At 37.0% G+C, this 17,218-nt stretch overlaps 1 protein-coding gene across 1 annotated transcript in view; it reads right to left on the bottom strand.

Moving 5' to 3' along the window:
* The window catches only part of LOC127648417 (LIM homeobox transcription factor 1-alpha-like), a 59,892-nt gene that overhangs the window by 41,132 nt on the left and 1,542 nt on the right, over positions 1-17,218 (bottom strand). Inside the window, exons 2-3 of the mRNA XM_052133085.1 lie at positions 16,129-16,214; positions 15,435-15,618 (exon numbers count right to left, since the gene is read on the bottom strand). Coding sequence (XP_051989045.1) covers positions 15,435-15,618; positions 16,129-16,214 — 270 coding nt within the window. The remainder of the gene's footprint in view (positions 1-15,434; positions 15,619-16,128; positions 16,215-17,218) is intronic.

Raw genomic sequence — 17,218 nt, 5'->3', positions numbered from 1 at the left:
GTTGGTTGCTAGGTGGTAACTTACTGGTCTGGGTCAAAACGAGCCAAAGTCTCTTTGATATTCTATCAAAACCATCCCTGAAGTTGGAACCATCCAACAGTGAGAGTTTATGGAAGTATTTTTTTGCCAATTCTATCAACTACCAGGTGAAAATAATAAGTCTGAAAACTTAGTAAAGTAACAGCACTCCTCAACAAGCTGCATGATTTGAGGTATCAATTCATGTCAGTAGCACAAACAGTGTGGGACAAATGATATGCCAAAGTTTAATCCTTAAGGTTAAAGGTTTTGAAAAAACCCTAATCCTAAAAATGAGCAATAGTAAGAGTGATGCTTGTACAACTAATGAAAGTAAAAGCGAAGAAAGACAGAGAGGTGGTAAATGTAAGGAAGGAACTGTGACACTTATAAAGATGCTTTGGAGGCGAGACTCTATGACAGTTCAGTGCTGGATGGTGGGAAATCTGTTGAGTGTCTGTAGTGTTTTAAATGTGTATGTGTGTCTGTAGTGCGTTTTTGAGGAACCTTGATTGCATGAGATGAAGGGGTCATGGCAGAAATCTGGTGCAGTGACAGGCAGCCAGGTCCGCACATTACAGCCTCTAATCTGCACAGATATGATGATCCTGTCCGAAACGCAGCTGCTACAGTTAATCTGTCTCAATCCATCTGCCAAAACTGCCAAATTACCCAAATCACCACCTACTAAACCCACAACCAAGAACACCAACACCAAAAAACCCTCAGCAGAATTCATGCAGCAACTTACTGAAAGGGTGAATCTCATTAAACCTGTCCTGGTCAAAATCAAAAGAGAGATATAAGAAAACTATACTAATATAGGGGAATTACAAAGCTCTCACAATGGAGGGTAAAGTCTTTGAAGGAAATAGGGTGTAGGGATGATCACTTCTGAATGGAACGCAACCCATCATTCAGATGAGTTAGAAAAGATTTAGCACAGAACCACCAAACCCATAAGTACATACTGTAGGATTCTATTTGTTAAATTCTTCATATTTAAAGTGTTTGATGGAGTTAAAATATGTCATATTGTATTATTGCCCCTCTAAATATATGCATGTTTACATATTTATTACACATTTTGTTACATTCTTATTTTTTGTATGCTAATTTGTAGTATTTACATTGAGTTTAAATTATGTATATCAAACGTTAAAATGCTACTGTCTCTTTAAGAACAGGGGCTGTTCAGCTTACTTGTTTCTTTACCATAACCGTGCTGTATGTTTGAGTTAATCTGAATGTAAATAACAGAACGGGTATTAAAAGAGACTTAAATCAATGAAAAATGACCGTGTGGATCTCAGCTTTGAAAGATAATTGGACCGGGGTGCCCTAAAATAAAATTGGCCACAGGGCCCTTGATAGTCATAATCAGCCAATGATAAAACATTTTTTGTAAAAGAACTAACCCTAAAATATATGTATACTGTACTATATATTTACAGTATATATAATATTGGTCCCTAAAAATAGGCATTTCTTTATGCAAACAATAATTTATTTTCTCTTCTTGTTTTTCTTTTTTATTTAAGGGTGAAATCTGATCTGGACATGTTTTTATGAGATTCACCCACAAACAGTTTAAAAGCAGATGGGGGAAAATTTTCAACTGAAAGAAACATTGCAAGAAGACACATAACACCTGATGGTAACCAAGGTAATAGCAAATAACGTATTTTAACGTGTACAGATCTGAAAGCCAGAGAAAACTGAGGATAAACTGTTATTACAACCTCTGAGACGGTATGAATCTACCTTGAGGGGAAAGGAATTATTGGTGCAAGAAGGGAATCAGGTAGAATGGAGCCACGAGCTGTGTTGATGATGTCAATTGAACAGAGCTTTACATGAATCTATGGTAAAATCTTTGTGTGGGTGCCTGGTCCATGCATGAACACACATTTTTACATAATTACACACTTACTGTCATACTTACATGAGACTTTGGTGCATCTTTGTTTATTTGGAAGCCATATGTAAATCATCCATGAACATATAATTGCATGGGTTGGTGCTGTGTGTGTGTGTGTATGTGTGTGTGTATGAGTGAGAGAGAAATAGAGAGAGAGAGAGAGAGAGAGAAAGAGAGAAAGAGAGAGAGAGACAGCGGATATTGCTGTGAGGGAAGGTGGCTCAGAGCCAGGGTTCAGTAATCACATCATCTTCTTTTATTAAATCTCACTGCACTGCTTCTACGTTATTAAAATCTCCCAGCATTCCCCACAACCCGCCATCCTCCCTCCCCGACACGCACACACACTAATATTCACAACAATGAAATATGAGAAAACCAACAGGTAACTGATAAACGTACATCAGACCACTCGTATACAAAAGAGAAAGCACAGGTGAGAATCTATCTAAACTGTTCAGTGCTGATAAACATTACACTGTCCCAGTCTTGTCATTTACACACTTGAGTATATTTTTGATAAAACTTCAGCTTGATCATTGTACCAGTCACTATAGTGTACTTAACATTAAAAAAATGTACTGAAAAACCAACTTTAATGATCTAATTATGTTTAATTGTGTTGAGGAAGATCATTACGTTCAAGCCTGTGCTAATGGAGAAACAAAAAGTGTCATATCTATCCAAGGGGCTGTGAAACTTGCAATGAAATGACATTACCAGTCTCAGCTGGATTCTAATGTGTCATTTATGTTTTATTAGTCAAATGAAAAAACACTTCAACAGACTCATTAGGGCATAAAGCCTACTGTCTCATCTTTATGCGTTCTCATCTGTAATAAAAACACAACATAATTGTAATAGAGTATATTATTTTTATTTTTATTATTATTTTTATTTTATAAATTTTTTTTTGGTAAAAATGCAGTTATTTACACCAACTGCAGTCCGTACTGTGAAAAAATATATTGATGAAATCCTGTAATAATGTGTAGACAGTCTTTGAAAAATACACTTCAGTGGGCATGATGGCATATTTCTATTTACCAACCCAGTTTTATAACAAGTCATAACAGCAGTTCAAGATGGCAAAACCTAACCATGGAAAGCTAGGAGTCTACCTAAAATTTGACAGTTGTACTGTATAGATTTTAAATTCTATTTGTTAATTGGTTGGTCTCTATGGGAATAAATGTTGTAAATTTTTGCTCATGGAAAATCGTATGATGTCGCCATCTCGTACGAATTATGGTAAATGGTCTGCACTTATATAGCACTTTTTTAACCTTAGAGGTTACCAAAGCACTTTACACTGTGTCCCAATCACCCATACACACACATACTCATACACCAATGGCGGCAGAGCTGCCATGCAAGGTGCTAACCTGAAACTGGGAGCAACTTGGGGTTCAGTGTCTTTCCCAAGGACACTTCGGCATGTGGAGTTGTGTGGACCGGGAATCGAACCACGATTGGCAGCCGACCCGCTCTACCACCTGAGCCACAGCCACCCCATTTTAACGAGTTATCATGTGTTAGACAATGTAATTACTAATACCATTTGGATACCTTTTGTACTACATTGTTTTGAAAATGTATGTATAAGATCATTATCTGTTCCTATGGACTTGATTCTCACTGGATAGAATAAAATAAAATGCCATTTTCATGTTGTAATTGATTTTGTAATGGAAAACATTTTCTGGATGAAGAGAAAGGATCCGCATATAACAATCTTTTAGTCTCGTATGATACTACTGGATGACCTGGATGGTGTGCTTCATGTGGTATCATCTAAATTAAGTAGTTTCATCCAAGTCAAAACTGGTTTTATCCAAGTCAAAATCAATTTAATAAGACATAATCAACCTGAGAACACATACTGATAAATTCCTTGAATGCACTGTAAGTCACTGAGGATAAAAGCATCTGCCAAGTGCATACAAGTGAATGTAACCTGACTAATTAGGATACACCAACAAAAGTAATTAAGTGTCAGGTCAGGCAGAGCTATTCTCTTAAGGTAACAACTGCCCATTTTCACTTATTATATTGTAGCAATGACTGACCACAATTCTACAATGAATACAAGTATTTTGAAGAATTTTCAAAGAGCTTTGGTGTTGCTTGTCAACAGACCAATCGTTTGATAGAAAAACTGGTTCTGATCGCCAGTGCAGACTGACCTCGGAATTCGAGGAAATGGTAGATTGACTTTTCTTGAGCTAAACTTACTGAAATTTGAAACACTGCCCCCAGTGGCCAAGGCAGGTGTTTTTGAATATTAGGGCATGTGTGAGCTCCTATTTCTGCATGAAATTCCCACAAAAGTTGTTTATTATTAACTATGCCCAAACCCCAACCCTAAACATAACTGTCAATGGAGTAAAAATTTAAAAATCATACAGGAAAACAATCATATCAATGATTATGCGAACGCAATTACTTCCTGGATTCAACACGAGACAAAAACCCGGGTGTCCCACATGCCTGACACAGGAGGAGGTAAATCCACCTATACCGATGGAAAAAAGTGTGATGGGAGATGGTGCTTGTGGGAAACTTGGCATGATGCCGATGTCAAGGTACTGGAACATTCGGAAGCAACACTTTGACTTTCCGTGTGATAATGTTGGCCAGTATGAAGTAACCTATGCTAAGCCCAACATAGTCTCATGACAACTTGTAATAATTCACTATAATTGGTACAGAATTTAAAATCAGTACAATACAGGCATTACATTTTCACTAACCTCCTATCCAACACTTTACTTTAAGAAAGGAAATATAAGTGATATAATAGCCTGCATAATAAAAATATGCTTCCCTCGTCTCGTTCCAAACCCCACTGTTTCTTTCTACCGTGGTCGACTAAAGTTATTATAGTATTAAAATCATGGTTCGGTGCAAGGGGTTAGACTTTATGGTTGGACTACGGTTTGGGTTAGCTGTTAAACTTAGGAAAAATTATAATAATAAATGATAATAGTTGGAGTAAAAGTTGTACATTTTTTTACAATTTCTTATGATTTTGCCATCGCGTACTATAATTACGAGTTGACATGAGACCGGGTTGGATTGACCTCAAGATATCACACCTACTATCATCTCATCTAGAACATTTCACACAATACTACACAATGAATATGCAATACGCACCATGGATGTGCTCATTCCTTATTGTGATACATTTACTGATTGACAGCATTAACTGTCCACACCATTGTGTTTACATGGAATAGATGCACAAGGATGCACAAACCGACAGAATCGATGTGTTGTGTTGTGTGGAGCTAGAGTGAGTCTGTGAATGTATGTGTGTGTTTGGATAAAACAGCTAATCCCCAGGCCACCAGAACGCAATATCCTGTCAGCCAGATTCTCATTTCCTGTCTTTCTGTGGCAGAGCGGAAAAAAAAGACGTAGGGTGGGGGGACTGGGGAGCTCGTTGCCCCAGAAACAGAAGATACGGCAGCCCTGTTTGAGAATATCTATGGCATTCTTCCTATCTCTCACCCAACCACCCCCCACCACCCAACTATCATTTTTTGCCATTCTTCTTTTATTATCTCAGATTTAATAAAGCCAAGGTGAGCAGCTTGTTCTGTCATGAAACATTTATTAGCCGTCTGTAATGAAATTGTTGTGTGAGAGGCGAGGTGATGGGGACTCATCACACATTATGCAAAAACAGTGGCAATATCACAAGAGGAGACACCTCAAGCTCATCTCTGCTCTTTTACCATCATCTTCCTCTCTCTACATCTGTTTGTCTCCTCCATGGCCTTCTGATATCCCCCACTCTCCCTGCTGTCCCGTCCATTTCCACTCATTCCCTTAGAAATGTGATATGTAGGGGTTGAAGTGGACCAATGGGAAAATTAGGTGTAGACACCAATGGCGTGTGGCTGCAATACATGTTTTCCAAAAGTAGCACAGCAAATATTACTGTAAAATGTATGAGGTATGAGTATCATAATGTATTTCTCACCTCATCTGCAACCACATCTAAACAGATTCAACAACAGGACCAAACACATTTCTGCCAAAAACAGGTTTGAAGTGACTCAGTGTCATACATTTTAAACTAGAAACTAGATTTATACATTTTCTGTTAAAACTGTTTGTATTGCAGGCAACTCGCGGACACTATGCTAGGATGTTGTGGGTGGGTTTCTGGGTGTTATAGTTGCTCTGAGTGTTTTAAGCATGTTGCTATGGGTTGCTAAGGTGTTCCAAATGGGTCATTGACAAATAAGGCTGCCTGCGATGATACAAATGAGAAATCTGCTATGAATCTAGAACAAAACACACATACTAAGTTTGTATACATGTAATTTTTGTGTCTATGTTGGTTTCATAGAGTTTTGAAAAACCTTTATAGCATTTTCGAAAAAAAAAAAAACTAAAAAAAAAAACTGTAATGTTGTGTGACCATCAAGTAAAAGTTTTGAATACACTCCTTGAGTGAACTTAATCAATCATTTAAAAAATGCAAATAAATTAAAGAAATATATTTTTTACAAATATATAACATTTAGTCATGAATATCAGGAAGTGTTTCAATAAGTTTTCTAAGGGTTACTCCATTTGACCTTAAGTAAATGTGCATTATATTCCAAATGTCAAAATATCTTCACACACATACAAAAAGATCTAAAGGGCTCTTTTTTTATGGTTTTATGGTTTTCTAGTCACATGGCAAAAAAAGGGCTACCTGCATGGTGGTTACACCACAATGGGTGAAAGGTGCCATCCGTTGTTCCTGGCAGGTTATTCTGTTTTACAGGCTTGATATGGTTAGGATTAGGATGGTGACGGGTTAGAGCATCTGCTGCTATGGGCTGGTTACTCCACCTGACTTCGATTTGATAGACAAAGGTTTTTTTTTATTATGAAAAATAAAAAATGTCAATGCTTTCTACTCTCCCCAAGCGGGGTCTAATACTCTTATAGATAAAATATTAAAATGGCTTTTGAAAGCATGTTTATCTTTGTTTTTGGGTGAATTGCATTTGTAATGTATTTTTTGTAGCTGTCAATTGATTAAATATTAATCGAATTAATCGTAACTAATTACATGTCAATATTTGCTTAGAAAGGCCCCCAAATAAACATAATTAAATATAAATAATACATAACAACTATCATATAAATATTATAGGTCTATAATAAATTTAATTATTCCGATTTTATATTGCTTTATTGCGGCAGGTGATTAAAGCATTGATAAGACAATATATAGTGGCTTTAGATGTCAATATGTTGTTTGTTTTATTCCCATAGGATTGATCAGTTGAGCAATCCATTTTGCAATTGAGTTGGCCAATCTGTCCTGTTCTCATGCATTCTTGCCTTCATCTGTGCTATTTGTAATTGACAGTCTATGTACATATGCGTTAGACAGAGGCTTTTGAATTGTCTTTCTTGTTTTCAGTGTCATAAATGTTGCGTTTTTTGTTAAAAGTAGTTGAAACTTTGAAAATCCCATTACGAGATGCATTCTGTTGTGCTTCGACCAGCTGTCAAGAGTGCCTACTACCCATGCTGCTGCTGCCTTACCACAACTATGGCAGAAAGAGTAAGGGTAGTTTGATCACGGCTGCATTTCACTTCTTATTTTAGATCTTAGTGCTGCCTTCAACATCATAGATCTTGAAGAGGCTAGAGAATTATGTTGGCATTGGTGGACTTGCAATAGCTTGGTTTAGGTACTATATAGCAGACCGCTATCAGATTGTCTTTGTAAATGAGTAATTGTCAAATAAAACAAAAGTTTAGTATGGAGTACCACAGGGATCAGTTTTAGGGCCTCTGCTTTTCTCAATATATATGCTTCCCCTGGGAGATATTATCAGGAATCATGGAATAAGTTTCCACTGTTATGCCGATGATAGGCTAAAATATAATTTGACTCTCGATGGATGTACTGTTACATCATCTTCTACAGTGAAGATATTAGGTGTTATATTTGATACCAAGCTGTCTTTTGAAAATCAAATTACCAATGTTTGTAGAACAGCATTCTTCCACATTAGAAATATTGCTAGTTACAACACATGCTCTCTGTTGCTGAACACTAAAAACTAATTCATGCATTCATGACCTCAAGACTAGATTATTGTAATGCATTACAGGGAGGATGCGCAGCAAGTTTAATAAATAAACTTCAATTGGTTCAAAATGCAGCAGCCAAAGTGCTGACGAGAACCAAGAATATGATCATATTAGCCCCATTTTATCATTGTTACATTGGCTACCTGTTACATTTCATATTAATTTTAAAATTCTGTTAACTACGTACAAAGCTTTGAATGGTCCAGCTCCACAGTACTTAAGTGATCTTCTGCCACGCTATATTTCATCACCTTCATGATTGCAAAATTCTGGCCTGTTAATAGATCCTAGAGGTAGATCCTTTTCCTATTTGTTTCCAAAACTATGGCATAGTCTCTCTAACACTGTTCGAGATGCAGACACACTCCCTCAGTTTAAATCTAGACTAAAGACTCATCTATTTAGTCAGGCATACACCTAATTTATCCTTCAACCCACAATTAGGCTGCTTTAGTTTAGTCTGCCAGAAACAGAAACATTTATCATGATCAATAACTGCAAAATATTTAATGGCTTCTATGCTTATATAATTCTATTTGTTTTCCTGTCTCAATCTTGGGATTCATATCCCGAGGTTACCAGAGCCGGCCAGATCCTGCTTCGTGTTGGACTCCACTGCTACGTGTCGCTGTGTGATGATGACCAATAGCAGCTGGTGCCAGCCAGACATCACTTAAGTCTTTTACGATGGACATCAGGGGATGAACTGATGCCAACTCAAACCATAAGACATGGGATACTTCATATGCCACTACTTGAACCTTGGATTTAGGATTGACTTCAACGAAATTACCGGCCAGTTGAACTGCGATGCACCTCACTGATCTCTGCCTGCATCTCCTTTGTCTATTGATGGACTACACTCTTGAAATGGAATACATAGACTATCAATTAATTTTCCAACAAAAGCCATAATCAGCCAACTAACAAATGACAATTGTATATATATGAACTTCTCCAGTTAATCCAGGATGAACTTTAAAGATATTAGGCATTAATCTTACAGTTCTTACAAAATCTTTGTTTGAACACTGGCCCTTAATACTTACTTAGTTAAATAATTTTAAACCATGACTTGCACTATAAATAATTCATATTGGCATTATATTCATGATGTTAGCCAGAGGGGAACTGGCCCCCACAGTGAGTCTGGTTTCTCCCAAGGCTAATTTTCTCCATTAACCAACATCTTATGGAGTTTTGTATTCCTTGCCACAGCCGTCTTCAGCTTGCTCACTGGGGGTTATAAATAAAATTATTATTTAATGATTTCTTTTATACACAATTTACAATCATATTTAATCAAACTATACAATGATGACTCAAAGAAATTTTAGATATTACAGTTTCATTTTCTGTTCAAGCATGATTTTCTGTAAAACTGCTCTGAAATGGTGTGTTTTGAAAAGGGTTATACAAATAAAATGAGTAGTTTGGTAGTATGCCATTGAGGAACTCAGCCCGGCTCTCATTCTGTGTGGTTTGTTGAAGTGTGTTGACTGCCCCCTGCTGATGCGGCTCATAAAAACACAAAGTTGCATGTATTTGAAGCCTGAATTAATCTGATGGTTGGCAAATAAATATTTTTATTACAGAATATATATTCAGGACAGGGGGCTTGATTAATTATGTAAATTGTTTAACATCATTTTTTATACAAATAACCACACTAAATTAACGTGTTAAATCGTCAGCCCAAATACATTTGAATCGCCTTAATGACCCTTTAGCTTGATGCTGTGTGGTTGCAAGGTGGTTTGCTTACTGGCCCAAGACTCAACTACATTTCCTTATTTCCCTATGTCTCTCTTTCAATGTAAGTGTATTGTAAGTGTAAGGATTTTTCATGTATTTTCTCATCCACCAGGTGAAAATTGCATATCCAATCACTCTGAAAAGTAATAGCATACCTCAACAAAGCTGCACGAATTTAAGATATCATTCATGTCCTTAACACAAACAGTGCAGGGCAAATGGATGTTTAATACCCATGCATTTACAGTACACACAGTATATGAGCGAATGTTATGCTTGCCTTTGCTTATCAAATGCAAGGTACAACAACATCCTCTCACAGAGTCCATGTATCATATTCCTCTCTGACAGTACAACAATTCTCTAACCACAACACAGCTTGTAGTCATGTCTAGGAACATAATTAGCAGCGTTCCCAATCAAGACCCCTCCACCCCCCTCCCCATCCCACAAACACAAAGAGACAGCGAGCTGCAAGATGATTAAGCGAAAATGTGGGATAAATGGAGAGATAAACTGATTGGTGTCATCGCAGCTATAAATCTCAACAAGTATGAAATGAAGTTTGGAACAGAGAAATATTATTAGAAATGAGACAGTGATGGACGAGGTAAAGGCGAGATCCACAGAGGGGAGAGAAAGAGAGAGAGGGAGAGAGATATAAACATAACAGTAATCATCAACCTCAATACTCTTGCTACTATGACTCTGACTGAACAGATAGGTAAAATCTTTTAAATGGTGATTCCCAGAGGAAAAGTTTATTGCTCATTGGTTATTTTCATAGCTCAGACGATCTTATTGAGATCTCAGTTATGTTTAATTTTAGTATCATCTTTGTCTAAGATGTCGCTATTAAAATTCCTTTGGAGAGCTAAAAATAGACACATTTTAGACGGTTTTGGCCATTCAAGTATGGAGCTATAAACTGAGATCTTATTTGTTTTTTTTCTTCTCTACGGGTTCTTTGCATATCTTTACACACAAGGGTCTGATTTCGGCGGGTTCTGTTTCCCACCCTGCAGAGCGATCTATTAAATGTAGGGTGTCTAAAATATCCCATCTCAGTTCGCCTTTGTGGAGGAAGAAGGGTCTTGGGTAAAGGAGGGGGCTGATAGGCACGTACCCTGAGGCTGAGAGCCTTTATTGGTCTGGGACTGGTTTCATTAGGCTGGGTTGCATGGTTATCTACTGGCACTGTGGTGAGGAAGTAAAGCCAGAAAGACAACTATGGAGAGATTTCAACCATTTCAGGGATGTTGGCAAGTGTGTGTGGGTTTAATGAATAGATGTTTGGCTTTGAGTTGGGTTTCTGAATGTGTGTAGGTGTTGCTGGAATGATCAAGAAATTAATAGTCAATAAGAGTCAAATATTTGATGACAAGGACATCAGGGACAGTAGAAGAAACAGATGCAATGTGAAGGTAGGAAAGTTAGGATGGAAAGAAATCAGGAATCTCAGCACACCCGGCACACTGTAAATTATTGAAAGATTCATCAGTGCATGTTCTTTGATGTTTGTAATCTTTTATCAAAATCGACTAACTTGACCCGCCGCTGATGCAACTTTTATTGACTGTGTTTACGTGCACACAAATACGCTGATAAGTATCCAAAATCAACTTACTCAAACTCTGAAGACCGTTTACATGAGACTTGAAATCATCAGGTTATTCTCTGCTTTTAACGTCAAAACATAAATAGGCATGTGCGCAGCACTTGCGCACATTTACATGAGCGAAATCAGGGTAATCTGCAAAAATCTACCTCTGCCGATCTGTTTTTGCTTAAATCGTTTATGACCTAACCATAATAAAAGAAAACTGTTTAAGGCGTTTACATGACCTTAAGAGTTGTCAGCTTATTAAGCATAATCAATGTAATTTTGGGCTGACATTATGAATGCCTCTTACTTTTCAACCCCTCTCCTCCATTCACCTGCCTCCAATCTGGTATGTAACACCCACTTTTCACAATCCAATCAATTCTTGAGCGATAAAGTCAAGTTCCGCTGTGCATTTTTCTTGTTTCACTCAGAGATATGTCAAATACAGAAGAAAAATGGGTTGTGAGCAACATTTTGTGTTGACTTTAATGAGCTAATTTGACCTCACCTGACCCCAAAAAATTACATTCATTAGGCTGGACTGGAAGATAAATCAGCGTCCTTTTCTGCATATCGCGGCACCGTTTTGTTATCTGTTATGCATAACGCGGCGGCTCATTTTAGCTTATTGTGGCCCATTCGGCACACTCCCGATGGCCAGTCCACCCCTGATCGGCCCCAAAGTGCGTCGGCCCACCGGGAAAATGTCCAGTATGCCAGATTACCAGTCCAGCCCTGGTATAACCTAATGTAGTCGGGTTGATTCAGTGCATATTCCTAACATTCAGTCATATGTAAAATATATATATATATATAAAGAATCATGAATCATAATACAAATGCAATACACTGGGAAAAGTGAAAATGTTTAGTTATTAGGTGCAGTCAGAATAAAAACAAAAATTGCCCTAACTGTATGTAGGGCAATAATGTAATACATACATAATAATGTAAAAGGAATGTTGCGGGTTCAGTATAAGTTAAGTAAGGGTAGTTTGATCACGGCTGCATTTCACTTCTAGTTATTTTAGATCTTAGTGCTGCCTTCAACATCATAGATCTTGAAGAGGCTAGAGAATTATGTTGGCATTGGTGGACTTGCAATAGCTTGGTTTAGGTACTATTTAGCAGACCACTATCAGATTGTCTTTGTAAATGAGTCATTGTAACAAAAGTTTAGTATGGAGTACCACAGGGATCAGTTTTAGGGCCTCTGCTTTTCTCAATATATATGCTTCCCCATGTGGCATAATGATGATTGCCACAAACATTTATTTAGAATCTTCTGTCCTTTTCTTTAAATAAAGAAAAAAATCAAGGTTACAGTGAGGCACTTACAATGGAAGTGATTGTGGCCAATTTTTGTTTAAGGTTTTAATTTAATTAAAGCACTCACATACTTCTGTGAAAAAGGTTGTTTAAGTTGTCATTTTTACAGTTGTTTCAGGGTTCTAGGGTTTGTTGACATTAGATCGTCATGGCAACACATTTTTAATATTGGCTATAACTTTACATAGAATTGGTTAATAAGAGATTTTATTACACTTAAATCATGTTTACATGCATATTGTTTGCTTCTTGTGGCTATACTTTTTAAACGGTATTTTAACATTTATGGATTGGCCCCATTCACCTCCATTAAGTGCCTCGCTGTAACCCAGAGTTTTGCTTTTTTTAAAGGAAAGGAGGGACGAGTCAAGTGCTTATCAATATTATGCCACAAATGCTGTCCATTGAGCTTAACTTGTATTGATCCTGCAGTATTCCTTTAATGCACGTTCCTTGTCTAATTGAACATCATTCAATGTTGTACATTATTCCAAGTGAAAAAGATTTGTTTTGTGTCAATTTTACTCAAAATATATTAACTTTTTACTTTATATGCACCTTTCATTGTTCAACCCCTCCCCTGCAATCACCTGGCACCAATCTAGTGTGTAACTCCCACTTTTACAATCCAATCAATTCACATTGGATAAAATCAAGCCCACCCTATTGTTTCCAAAAGAATATCCCCTATATTGCTAAGAAATATGTCAGATTATGAAATATAATGGGTTGTGAAGAGTACAACAATGCACGGCCACTTTCTGGTTCTGCTTTGTCTGGGTTCCGGAAGTATTTTCCACATTCATTTCTTCCAAATTCTTTTCATAAAATCCTTCATTAAAGAGTTGTACGCCATGAACCAAACCAATCAGCTCTGAGGTGAATCAAAATATTAGAAGCTTTGTTCTCAGGCAAAAAAGTATTTTAAAATCGGACACGATGTAAAATATTCTGATATATTCATTATATTAGTAGTACAAAAGATTTTTACCACGTACTTTCAGCACAAGATAAGAAAAATTATTTGATTCCCGAATTTTATTTTCTACACCACCAAAGATTCCTAGGCACCCCCAAAATGGAGCAAGCACCTGCTGTAGACTGAGCAGTGGTAACGGGCAGGAGTGGTGGGTGCTGATGGACAGACAGCAGAGAACACAAGAGACATTGTTTTTGATTCACTCAAGGTCACTGGCATAAGACTGTGCCAAGTCTCCTTCACAAATACAGTACATACCATGGAGCAGACTCAATAATCACAAACATTATCTGCAAACGATTTGCATCCAAGCTCTGCAAAAAAAACTTTTGTTTTTAAAATAAAAATTGCAACTTTCTGTACATACTTTCGGTATAAGATGAAAACTTATAGCTTGAAAGGAAACCCCTCTTTTGGAGATGTGCTAGAGGAAAAGGTTATAATAACTATATTCTATGTATTATAAATTGATCAAGCTACAGGGTATTACATTGCAGACATACACTATACAGTTAGCAGCAAACACATAAATAATATAAATGATTTCACTGATAAATAATGATCCCAGAGCAGTCATCTCATTTGTAATGGTTGATCACCTTTAGCCTTATTATGACACCTTTGCTGCCAGCCTCCATGCAAGACTATTATCAAATCAACGGTTCAATTTTTCTTCGGTCTGAAGAAAAATGATCTGAAAAACATTGCCAATTAATGCGGTCATTTCATACCCTAAAATCTCAGACTCTCGGGTGATTTATCTTCCCAGGAACATTTATAGAATTATCTTCAAATTCATGGTTGGAATTCTTCCACCTTACATTTCCTTCCTCTTTAATTCTCTCATGCCTCTTTTGTCTTTTGTTTCTTTCTGTTTTCTCTCCTCCTTGAGGTCGGCTGCAGTGGGAGTGTCCACACAACTCAACGGAGTCTAGCACTTCTCACAACAGTGATAACCGGACACAAAATTGTCCTTCAACTGTCCGCACTCCCTGTGATGTCACTGGGGAATTACGGCTGCTCGGAATCTCCCTCTGACAAACATTGATACTGACTGATTCACCAGTGAACCAGCAACCCTGGTTCACTACAATTCACAGATTTGAACCCACAACCTTAACCTTATGGTTAAATATTGATCTGTTTCTCACCCACACCTATCATATCACTTCTGAAGACATGGATTAAACCGCTGGAGTCATATGGATTACTTGGCACCCATTCACTTGCATTGTGAGGACGTGCAGAGCTGAAATTTTCTTCTAAAAATCTTAATTGTGTTCATACACATCTGGGATGACATGAGGGTGAGTAAATGATGAGAGAATTTTCATTTATGGGTGAACAAATCCTATTCCTTTAATTCCTTTAAGTCTAACTTAAAAATGTCTGAAAGTCTTTGCATTAGATGTAAAAGCAAGTGTCTTTTTTTTTAAAGACTCTTTTCAAGTAAAACATTTCACATTACTCTGGTAGGACACCTGTGTGAACCTGAGGGCCGCTGACTTCATATATTCACAAAAAATTACCTTGACACTAGTTGTTTAAAATTCATAGTAAATAAGGCTCAGAAAAGTGTTCAGTTTGTTCTGAGAAATGTTGTTATCTATGCAATAACATTCAGATTTGTATTTTTAAGTGTGATATTTAAGTGTCCAAATACTTTATTGGTATAATACATCCACATATATAAATAATTGCTGTCTTACTTCTCATAATCATGCTTGCAGTAAAGCAAGCGGTCCCGACAGTAGCAGGTCCCACTCAGCGCGCTGCGACATACTGTACACTTGACACAGGTCTCATGCCAGGACAGTTCATTCACACGCAGGAGGAAGCGGTCTGCGATGGGAGACTCACACCCTGCACACACCTCACCTCCTCCCAAATGCTCTAATGGGAAAGAAAAGAGAAGTGATATTAACAGATAATGATTTACCGAAATAATGTTAAATGAACTGATGACTATTGAAGCTGATGTGTGTAATTTTTTCAATGTTACATTTCTTCTCACATCCCAGTTTAAAGTGTCAAGTGTCAATATGTAAGTAATTTTTGGTTGATTTTGCCTAAAAGCGTTGCATTGCAACACTCTGTTTGTTTGAGCGGCCTGCGGGTTTGGGGCAGGACTATCTGTCTGTGCACTTAAAAAAAGAATAACACAATTAAATTTGAAATTTAAAGGAGTAAATCTTCAAAATAGAAAATTACACACTTAACTGAACATTTAAAGCATGAAAAATCAATAAAAGAATATTTGTTATTTTATATTTTTGCTGGTATTTGTTAATATGTCATGGTGTGAGCCATTTGTTTAAATAAGCTTTGCAAAATGGAAAGACTTCTGTTGATCTGTATGTGGTATGATGCTGTTGAATAGTCAGAATAATCATGGTGTCTCACCATAAGGAGTGGTGGAGGGGGCCTGCTGAAGACATGATTGGTTTTCTTCTGTTTTCATTCCGTTCCTTCCTTCTTTGGAGTGCTGACTGAAGTCAAACAACATGTCAAAGAATTTATTTATAAATAAATAAATCAGATAAACACAAAAAACATCCATGTTCGTGCAGAAGGTTGCATTTTATATTAGTGTTGATGTTACAACTACATATGTAATAACTGAAGAATAGTCTACTAATGAATGTGTACTTACACTTACAAAAGTGGCGGTACTATGGTAGGCAACAGTGATAATTATCAGACGGTAATATCATGGTACTTCAGTACATATAGGCTACAGGGTAAGCACAAACATACCACACATGGTACTTAATAAAGGGATCACAAAAGATCGCATTATGGTGATGTGCCCCTTAAAACCTTTTGATTTTTAATAACATAGGCTAATTTTGTGAGTTGGGTTATTTATTAATCACGAGCTTATAGGCTAATTAGTCTAATATATTTTAGTGTAACATGGTAACTGTAATAAAATGTTACCGCGAAGGCTTAAGTTTCAAAAAGCCCGTGTTCTAGTCAAACGGATCCATCTCGCCGTGTTGTTTTTAATTGGTCTGATGTGCTTTGAATATTGTTCATTAGATTTGATTCTGCATTGCGCTCAAAGCGTGAAGCGCGCGCCGACAGTGAGCAGACACCTGAGATAAATCCATCCCATCCTCTTCGTGTCTTCATCAGGAGCTCGATCAGCACACATTTACGCTTTGTTATGTGATCAAACGAAACAATGCAATACTACTAATAATAATGATTAAAAAAAAATCTACATTTTGCAAACCAACCCAAGCCTATGTGGAAATCAAATCCAATCCAGCGTAGACTGGAGTCGGCCATCAGATTTAAAATAGGAAAAGGTCTAAACCGTTTTGAAACAATATGAACATCATTTTTTCATAATTTGCCTGCATTTTTAATGTGTGATCAAAGCATTGGTTTTATAGGCTTGCCATATATTTACAGAATTAACAAATGTATTTGAGTCAAGGCAATATAGTAAACTGGGTTGACTAAAAAAACGGACGACTAGTTAAAT

Source organism: Xyrauchen texanus, chromosome 8 (genome assembly GCF_025860055.1).
Source record: "Xyrauchen texanus isolate HMW12.3.18 chromosome 8, RBS_HiC_50CHRs, whole genome shotgun sequence".
Lineage (NCBI taxonomy): Eukaryota > Metazoa > Chordata > Actinopteri > Cypriniformes > Catostomidae > Xyrauchen > Xyrauchen texanus.
Note: the sequence above shows the minus strand (reverse complement) of the source record. Positions and strands in the feature narration are given on the sequence as shown.